The sequence below is a fragment of the Girardinichthys multiradiatus genome, chromosome 14 (genome assembly GCF_021462225.1).
Source record: "Girardinichthys multiradiatus isolate DD_20200921_A chromosome 14, DD_fGirMul_XY1, whole genome shotgun sequence".
In the NCBI taxonomy this organism is placed as follows: Eukaryota; Metazoa; Chordata; class Actinopteri; order Cyprinodontiformes; family Goodeidae; genus Girardinichthys; species Girardinichthys multiradiatus.
The window spans coordinates 10,771,242-10,781,316 of record NC_061807.1 but is presented as its reverse complement, the minus strand read 5'-3'; the positions used below and the strand labels follow the sequence as shown (position 1 = coordinate 10,781,316).

Below are 10,075 nucleotides of genomic sequence, written 5' to 3'. Positions count from 1 at the left end.
AAATAGAAATAAAACATGTTGCTCTTTCAAAGCCTTCAGATGTTCACATAAATGAAAAACTGTTATATTTGTCGATTCTTTTCAAGAGATCGAGTCGAGCAAACCTTGGTCAGACCTGTGTGAAGGTGAGAGCTCCTCAGAGTCCTTCCTCCAGCAGGTGTCCTTTAGTCCATTGTGACTCAGCTGATGTTAAACATGTAAGTCTGACCTGAACTTTGTTTGTAGTGTTTTTATGTATCTGGGCAGTAAGGTGGGGATCTAAAAGTGGGAGCAATGAATTTATTCATTTCTTTAAAACATTGAAACTTGTTGCTTTTCTTGTATTTGTCAGCTGTAGTCTGTGTTTCCATATTTGGATGGAAATAATTCAGTGACTTGCAGCATTCACTCTTCCTGGAAGAGCATGTAGAGACAGTGGACAGTCACTGGCGTTGACTTTGCAGCAATCCCTCATACTGAGCATGCATGTAGCGACAGTGGACAGTCACTGGCGTTGACTTTGCAGCAATCCCTCATACTGAGCATGCATGTAGCGACAGTGGAGAGGAAAACTCCCTTTTAACAGGAAGAAACCTCCAGTGTGAGCGGCCATCTGCCACGACCGACTGGGGGTTTGAGAGAAAAGAGCAGAGACACAAAGAGAACAAATAAGCACTGATCCAGGAGTACTTTCTATAGAAAAGAAAAGTGAAACATTAATGGTTATAGCTCCTTTAGTGGCTTCATCTAGGAGAGAAAAAAAGAAGATGAACTCTGAGCCAGTTTTTAAGTCTAGAGTATGAAAGACAGCACTTACGGTTACACCTAAAAGCCACACCTAAAGATGTAGCTTCTCTGAGGAGAAAAGAGAGAGAACATAAAGTTAGAAGCTGAAATAACAGCAAATAATGCAAAATTGGAGAGTAGTATGAGAATGTAGCAGAGAGAGTGAAAGTGGTCATTATGCCTTCCAGCAGCCTAGGCCTATAGCAGCATAACTACAGAGATAGCTCACCATAGACGGCTGTAGATAGGCACCAGCTCCACTGTGACCCTGTGTGGAGGAATAGAACTTGGATGGATGATTCTGGTGAAGGGAAGCGCTCACAGAGAAACTTGTGGACTTATCATTCATTTCTGAAATAAATCAGAGTACCGTATTTTCCGCACTTTAAGGTGTCAAAAAATGACAGTGCGCCTTGTAATCCGGAGCGCCTTATAAATGGATCAATTGGTTAATTGGTTGATCCATGCTAGTTGTACACGGCGCTTTGTCAAAATGTTTCAGTACGACTGGTAAACTACAAAGCCGCACCGCTTGCAGCATTACGGCTACCGTAGTCAGGGGCGTCGCCGAAGTAATAGCGGTAAACACCTGTACTATGCTTACTCCTAGTCCAACATCACTTGTGTGTGTATAACGTTTGAATGTACTGTTGCAGGAATTGCCTGAACTATATGTGATTAGAAGCTCAGTGTGTGGGGTGTATGTTTCGTGTGTGTGTATGGAAGATGTTGACATTACTCCTCCGGACAGAGGTGGCGCTGTGTGCTGCCGTAGCTGAGAATCAAGAGTGAAGGAGTGACGTCGGTATTATTGTGTGTGTGGGGTGGGTAGAGACGGCGACCGGAGCAGCGGTGTATGAGTCTGTAAGCCCTGTGTTTTTACGTGCTGCAAAGTCATTAAAAAGAACCCCGAATCTCGTCAACAACTCAGTGTTTTGATGCTGTTTCTTCATGCTCAACTCAGCAACGTATGAGTGAGGGAGTTAACCCCGAAGAAACTAGTAACTTCGGCCCTGGAGAAAGCGTCTCCTCTGTGTCATCAGACTACGGTCAGGGGACAGAAACAGGAAAGGTTAACAGTACTAACGTTTGATTTAGTGCATCAAACTGTTTCTTTTACGTGTTTACTAAATCAGGGAAAAGTTCTCTTTCACGTTTTAACTAACGTTTGATTTCAACTTCATCTTCATAGACTCCAATGCATTCCTAACGTGCGGTTGGCTCTATTCAATAGAATTCTATGTAGAGGAGACCTTACCATGAGAGTGAATGGAGTTATCAGAACGCTGGTTTGTAGTGTATTAATAAAGTTTGACTGACTTATCTGACTGTTTTGTTGACATTCTCTTTAGCACAGCTCCATCTAGTGGATGCATAACGCAACCCCAGTCAAACGTTTGACTGCAGTAGCTTCTATTCTATGCGCCTTATAATCCGGTGCGCCATATATATGAAACAAGTTCTAAAATAGGCCATTCATTGAAGGTGCGCCTTATAATCCGGTGCGCCTTATAGTGCGGAAAATACGGTAGTTTTATGAAGCTAAACTGAAGCTTGTGTTAATAACAGTCACAGATTATGTCTTTTGCTGTTTACAGATAAGGCAAAAAGTGAACCAGCAAGACAAAGAGAAGAAATACCACTAAAGATTTCTCCTGGAACCATCTCTGATAGTAAACCCAAAGATTCTCCTCTGAGACGGCGGAGTCCTGTGGTCCAACACACTGACAACCCATTGTCTGAAGACAACAGTGACAGCACCACTGGACCACCATGAGCTGCTGCTTCTGACAATAATTCAACTGATTGAGGCGGTGGGGATGTTTACATACATTATTATTATTATTTACTCTACCTCTGTTTTTTAAATCTGTTATTAGTCTATAATTGCATGTGATTATTATGAGAGTTGTTTTAAAATCATATGGACCACTGAGATGTTTTGTATTATATTAAATTGTGTGTGTTGTATTGGGCTTAACTGGTCTTTTAAAATAATTTCAGAATACGGACAGAATTTGCACAAAATGTTGGCTGCATTATTTAAATATCATGGTCTACTTCTTATGTTTCATCTGTCTTTCTTTCTAAAATGTGAAATTTCTTGTTTATTTTCAACACTGCTTAAATGAACCGCTTTTGTTTTTTTTATTTATTAAAATGTAGATAAAAACCAAAGAAAAACATTTTTGTTACATTTTGTGACTGTGAATGCCACTAATTATTTTTATTATCTCATCAAAACTATTGGAAGGAATTTAATATGGTATTTAGTATCAATTTATCTTTGAAAGTAATTATGGTTTATTAGCACTATTTATGCTAACATGCAGTCAAACATTCTACATCACTCTGCATGTAACAAATGTTATAAAGTGTTTCACTCAGTGAACTGATTTACTGGAATAAAGAAACTTTTCAATAATATTTGAATTTATTGAATGGGTCTGTATTGGTCAAGGTTCATAACAAATTCATTTTCGAGCTACGCAGAGAAATGGCAGAATTCCTGACAGAGGAAAAACTCCACATTGCATCGTTTTGTTGACCCAGAGTGTGTTGCTAAGTTGGCATGTCCTCCAGACATATTCACCATACTGAACTGCCTCAAGCTCTCAATCCAAGGAGGCCACACATGTAACGTTGAAGCTGGTGACAAAGTCGCTGCCTTGAAGCAGAACACAGACCTCTGGAGAAGAAGGATACAAGATGGTGTAACAGACGTGTTCCCCCAACTGACTGAGTTTCTAAACAAAGAGAACTTGTCTGTTGCTATTGTGAGGAACGTTGTAGCTTCACACTAACATCACTGTGTGAGCACTTCAGCTCATCCTTCTGTGATGGGAACACTGATGCCTGGGACTGGGTCCATGATCCACTCACCAGCTGCAACAGAAAATGGCTCTGGGATTCATCTTGTGACATCCTGTTCCTTTTCCTACCACTTATCCCTGAGAATCAACTCTGATCGTATTCAAGAATAATTACAGGATTCATTTACAATTGGAAAATGATGTTAGAGTCTGTCATCCATCCCTCCAAGAACATAAAAACTGTGAGGTGAGAAACAGGCTCATCTTTAAAAATGAGATCGCGGTGTTTCAACCTACAGTGCCTTGCGAAAGTATTCGGCCCCCTTGAACTGTTCAACCTCTTGCCACATTTCAGGCTTCAAACATAAAGACATAAAATTCTAATTTTTTGTGAAGAATCAACAACAAGTGGGACACAATCGTGAAGTGGAATGAAATTTATTGGATATGTCAAACTTTTTTAACAAATAAAAAACTGAAAAGTGGGGTGTCCAATATTATTCGGCCCCCTTGCGTTAATACTTTGTAGCGCCACCCTTTGCTGCAATTACAGCTGCAAGTCGCTTGGGGTATGTCTCTATCAGTTTTGCACCAAGAGACTGATATTCTTGCCCATTCTTCGTTGCAAAACAGCTGGAGCTCAGTGAGGTTGGATGGAGAACGTTCGTGAACAGCAGTCTTCAGCTTTTTCCACAGATTCTCGATTGGATTCAGGTCTGGACTTTGACTTGGCCATTCCAACACCTGGATACGTTTATTTGTGAACCATTCCATTGTAGATTTGGCTTTATGTTTTGGATCATTGTCTTGTTGGAAGATAAATCTCTGTCCCAGTCTCTGCCCCTGTATTTGGCCCCATCCATCTTCCCATCAATTTTGACCATCTTCCCTGTCCCTGCTGATGAAAAGCAGGCCCAGACCATGATGCTGCCACCACCATGTTTGACAGTGGGGATGGTGTGTTCAGGATGATGAGCTGTGTTGCTTTTACGCCAAACATATCGTTTTGCATTGGGGCCAAACAGTTTGATTTTGGTTTCATCTGACCAGAGCACCTTCTTCCACATGTTTGGTGTGTCTCCCAGGTGGCTTGTGGCAAACTTTAAACGAGACTTTTTATGGATCTCTTTGAGAAATAGCTTTCATCTTGCCGCTCTTCCATAAAGGCCAGATTTATGCAGCATACGACTGATTGTTGTCCTATGGACAGACTCTCCCACCTCAGCTGCAGATCTCTGCAGTTCATCCAGAATGATCATGGGCCTCTTGGCTGCATCTCTGATCAATCTACTCCTTGTTCAAGATGAAAGTTTAGAGTGACGGCCGGGTCTTGGTAGATTTGCAGTGGTCTGATACTCCTTCCATGTTAATATGATTGCTTGCACAGTGCTCCTCGGGCTGTTTAAAGCTTGGGAAATCTTTTTGTATCCAAATCTGGCTTTAAACTTCTCCACAACAGTATCTCGGACCTGCCTGGTGCGTTCCTTGGTCTTCATGATGCTCTCTGCACTTTGAACAGAACCCTGAGACTATCACAGAGCAGGTGCATTTATATGGAGACTTGATTACACACAGGTGGATTCTATTTATCATCATCAGTCATTTGGGACAACATTGGATCATTCAGAGATCCTTACTGAACTTCTGGAGTGAGTTTGCTGCACTGAAAGTAAAGAGGCCGAATAATATTGCACGCCCCACTTTTCAGTTTTTTATTTGTTAAAAAAGTTTGACACATCCAATAAATTTCATTCCACTTCACGATTGTGTCCCACTTGTTGATTCTTCACAAAAAATTTGAATTTTATATCTTTATGTTTGAAGCCTGAAATGTGGCAAGAGGTTGACCAGTTCAAGGGGTCCGAATACTTTCGCAAGGCACTGTAGCTTTATAGACCGCGACAAATGGGCGTGACCTAGCGGGCCCTGCGGCGGCCTTAACAGGTTAAAATTTATTACATAAACATGAACAAATAAATAATGGTATGATGTGAAACGTAACGTAAATAATTTTTAAATGTGTTTAGACGTCTTCTAATATATGTTGTCAAAAATGCATATGAAATTTATATTCCTATCAAACAAATTTGAGGTTTTAAGGTTGAAAGTTTAAAATATAAATAATTCCTACAGTATCTAGGAGTGGAAAAGGCATTTATCAATGATATCAGTATGATAATTACAAGTTTACACAATGTGACACAATGTTTCACCCTGTAGGGGGTCCCAGGCCCCCAAGAATTTGAGAACCACAGAAATAGACTAGTCTTTCTATAGTTGGTGTATGTGTAATCACATGTAAGTATCTTTGAGTTATTTTTTAATAGACAAATAGGTGTGTAAGGAGGATGGATACTTTCAGTCATTTCCACTGGATGAGGATCTTCTGACTGGTTGAAGTCTTTAAATCTTGTGACCGAGCAATAATATGGCAGTCTCTTTATGATAAAATATGCGCTTTAGAACCGCATTGTGCAATAAAAATAACGCACCCCGCCAGTTTAAGACAACTAGTTAAGAAACGGTCGGTTATTGACCATACTGGCTTGCCATATTAATACATATAAAACCCGCGCGTAACTAAACAGGAAACGCACACGCCACTTGACACAACACCTGTGAGTTCAGATAACACCTGTTAGAAAACACCTGAGACCGACAGTAATATGGACCTGCGAGCGAAGAAGACGTTTAAGGATTTTTATCTTCAGGCTTCCATAATCTGTTTGGTGTCTACGTGGAAACCTGTTGAAGGTAAACAGTAAAATTAGTTTTTAACCAACTGTCAGTGAAAACAGATTTAAGGCCTGTTATACTCGACAATCCCGAACCTCGTTTAAATTGCAGCAGTGCGTCACTTTGACATAAATCTTCAACATCTACGTCTGTGAAAACTGATTGTTGGCCTTTGGGGTTTATTTTTTTCACCGGGGATCAGTAAAGATTTAACAAAAAAATATGTACAGGTGAGAGGGACGAGCTGACAAACAAACAAGCTTGTTAACCCTAATAAAGTTCCAGTGGAAACTACATTCACCTGCCGGGGTTTTAAATGGGCAGGAGGAAGACGCTGATGGAGGTTATATTCACAGATGGGTAATAAGGCAGCAACCCGGTAGAGTTTCATATTAAATTAAGAAGTAACAAAATCTAGGATTTAATACATAATACCTCGGTTAGAAAAGTCTTTACAGTATATCGACCCGCGTATTGATCCAGTCAGCCGATGTGTTGGGCGGAGTGATTGTTTTTAACGTGCTTGAACGGATTGTTTGGATGCGTTCAGGATTCACTGGACGTCACTTTGTGGACAGGGCCCCATGATAAGAAGGTCCTGTAGAAATTAACATAAATTAAGACTGTTCTAAATGGAGGATTTAACAGGTTTGAATTTACAGAAGAAAGGGTTGGAAATTTTTTTTTTAATGAAAACTATTTTTATTGCAATCGAAGAATAGTGAATTGCCTTAAAATATGAACGTTGCACTAATACCTTCCTGTTAAATCTGACCTTAAAATAAGTGACAAAGTATTTATTACTATGCAGGATATCATGTAAGACAATAAACACAAGAATTAAGCAATTTGTTAACCTTAACAGATAATTTTGGGGAAAAGCTGAACTGGAAATGGACTAAAAGGCAAATACAAAAAACTCAATCATTAAAAATGTATGAATAAATTCTAAATATTAAATTAGCAAATAAATATTTGTAACTACTAATAATATCAAGTTATTTTGATCAAATAGATGTGTTCATATTTTAGTGATACTACTGAAAGATCCCATAATTAGTCTTGTTTTTTTTTTTTTTTAGTATATTGACCAGATATTTGGCCAAAAAAACTAAAATCCTCTTAATGTGACATTCCTTCCAAAGAGTAAAGGTTCCAGGTTAAAACATGTTTGTGCCACATTTAATGGCTGCTAGAATGATTCATTCAAATATATCTGTAAAACTCTCAATTCAAAGTCGATGACTTTCTGTTCTGCTGGTAGAAGTCCACCGATATTATCTCCATGTCAGTGAATCAGACGGTGTGTTCCCAGTTATTTTAAACCACTGGGTCTGAAGGCAGATCCTTAACGTACCCTTTAAGTCCTGGGTGTGAAATTGTCCAAACTGCAAAAACAAGAGGTTGCTGAGGAACACAAAGATGTTGCATTAAGATTCTGCACCTTACTTTCAGCTGAAATCCCTCTTCTGTTTACAGGTGGCTATGATGTGATTGGTGCATCTCAGCCAATCAGAGCTGCTCCTGGTGATGATGTCATCTTGCCATGTTGGGTCAGTCCTGAGTGGAACGCGACGAGGAAGACGGTGGCGTGGTCCAGACTGAACATAACACAGAACTCCTCAACCCAAAAATATGTTTTGTTGTACAGGGACTTTAAATTGGACAAAGACGCGATGATGGAGTCGTACATCCGGAGGGTGTCTCTGTTGCCTGGCAACCTGAGTGTTGGAAACCTATCGCTGAAACTCACCAATGTGACGGTCAACGACAGTGGGAGCTATGAATGTTTTCTCCCAAGCCTGAAGAAATTCACTACAGTTCAATTTATTGTGGGCGAGTAAATGTTCATACTGAAGGTTTTAATTAGTTTTAATTGTTTGCTTGTTTCTGACCCAAACTTTTCCAAAACATTTTCAGATTCGTCAGCGGCTGGAAACCTGAACACTTCAGAGTACAGTGAGTTAAAAGGAAAAATCATGCAATATTTTACCCTCATTGTGAAGATTATTGTTTTTAATTGTTTTTTTCAATTATTTAACTTTGTTTTCAGATTGGCTGCATGTTCTTTGGGTTCTCCTGGTTGGCATCCCTGTTAGTTTTTACCTCTTTTAAAAAAAGAAAAGTGCCACATTTAATGGCTGCTAGAATGATTCATTCAAATATATCTGTAAAACTCTCAATTCAAAGTCGATGACTTTCTGTTCTGCTGGTAGAAGTCCACCGATATTATCTCCATGTCAGTGAATCAGACGGTGTGTTCCCAGTTATTTTAAACCACTGGGTCTGAAGGCAGATCCTTAACGTACCCTTTAAGTCCTGGGTGTGAAATTGTCCAAACTGCAAAAACAAGAGGTTGCTGAGGAACACAAAGATGTTGCATTAAGATTCTGCACCTTACTTTCAGCTGAAATCCCTCTTCTGTTTACAGGTGGCTATGATGTGATTGGTGCATCTCAGCCAATCAGAGCTGCTCCTGGTGATGATGTCATCTTGCCATGTTGGGTCAGTCCTGAGTGGAACGCGACGAGGAAGACGGTGGCGTGGTCCAGACTGAACATAACACAGAACTCCTCAACCCAAAAATATGTTTTGTTGTACAAGGACTTTAAATTGGACAAAGACGCGATGATGGAGTCGTACATCCGGAGGGTGTCTCTGTTGCCTGGCAACCTGAGTGTTGGAAACCTATCGCTGAAACTCACCAATGTGACGGTCAACGACAGTGGGAGCTATCAATGTTTTCTCCCAAGCCTGAAGAAATTCACTACAGTTCAATTTATTGTGGGCGAGTAAATGTTCATACTGAAGGTTTTAATTAGTTTTAATTGTTTGCTTGTTTCTGACCCAAACTTTTCCAAAACATTTTCAGATTCGTCAGCGGCTGGAAACCTGAACACTTCAGAGTACAGTGAGTTAAAAGGAAAAATCATGCAATATTTTACCCTCATTGTGAAGATTATTGTTTTTAATTGTTTTTTCAATTATTTAACTTTGTTTTCAGATTGGCTGCATGTTCTTTGGGTTCTCCTGGTTGGCATCCCTGTTAGTTTTTACCTCTTTAAAAAAAGAAAAGTAGGTCTGACAGAAATAAAACATGTTGCTCTTTCAAAGCCTTCAGATGTTCACATAAATGAAAAACTGTTATATTTGTCGATTCTTTTCAAGAGATCGAGTCGAGCAAACCTTGGTCAGACCTGTTGTGAAGGTGAGAGCTCCTCAGAGTCCTTCCTCCAGCAGGTGTCCTTTAGTCCATTGTGACTCAGCTGATGTTAAACATGTAAGTCTGACCTGAACTTTGTTTGTAGTGTTTTTATGTATCTGGGCAGTAAGGTGGGGATCTAAAAGTGGGAGCAATGAATTTATTCATTTCTTTAAAACATTGAAACTTGTTGCTTTTCTTGTATTTGTCAGCTGTAGTCTGTGTTTCCATATTTGGATGGAAATAATTCAGTGACTTGCAGCATTCACTCTTCCTGGAAGAGCATGTAGAGACAGTGGACAGTCACTGGCGTTGACTTTGCAGCAATCCCTCATACTGAGCATGCATGTAGCGACAGTGGACAGTCACTGGCGTTGACTTTGCAGCAATCCCTCATACTGAGCATGCATGTAGCGACAGTGGAGAGGAAAACTCCCTTTTAACAGGAAGAAACCTCCAGTGTGAGCGGCCATCTGCCACGACCGACTGGGGGTTTGAGAGAAAAGAGCAGAGACACAAAGAGAACAAATAAGCACTGATCCAGGAGTACTTTCTATAG

At 40.0% G+C, this 10,075-nt stretch overlaps 1 protein-coding gene across 1 annotated transcript in view; it reads left to right on the top strand.

The window, feature by feature from the left end:
- Nucleotides 1–10,075, top strand: part of LOC124881030 — a 208,438-nt gene that overhangs the window by 189,660 nt on the left and 8,703 nt on the right. Inside the window, exons 20-23 of the mRNA XM_047386514.1 lie at nucleotides 7,794–8,150; nucleotides 8,235–8,273; nucleotides 8,746–9,102; nucleotides 9,187–9,225. Of these exons, the coding sequence (XP_047242470.1) occupies nucleotides 7,794–8,150; nucleotides 8,235–8,273; nucleotides 8,746–9,102; nucleotides 9,187–9,225 (792 nt within the window). The remainder of the gene's footprint in view (nucleotides 1–7,793; nucleotides 8,151–8,234; nucleotides 8,274–8,745; nucleotides 9,103–9,186; nucleotides 9,226–10,075) is intronic.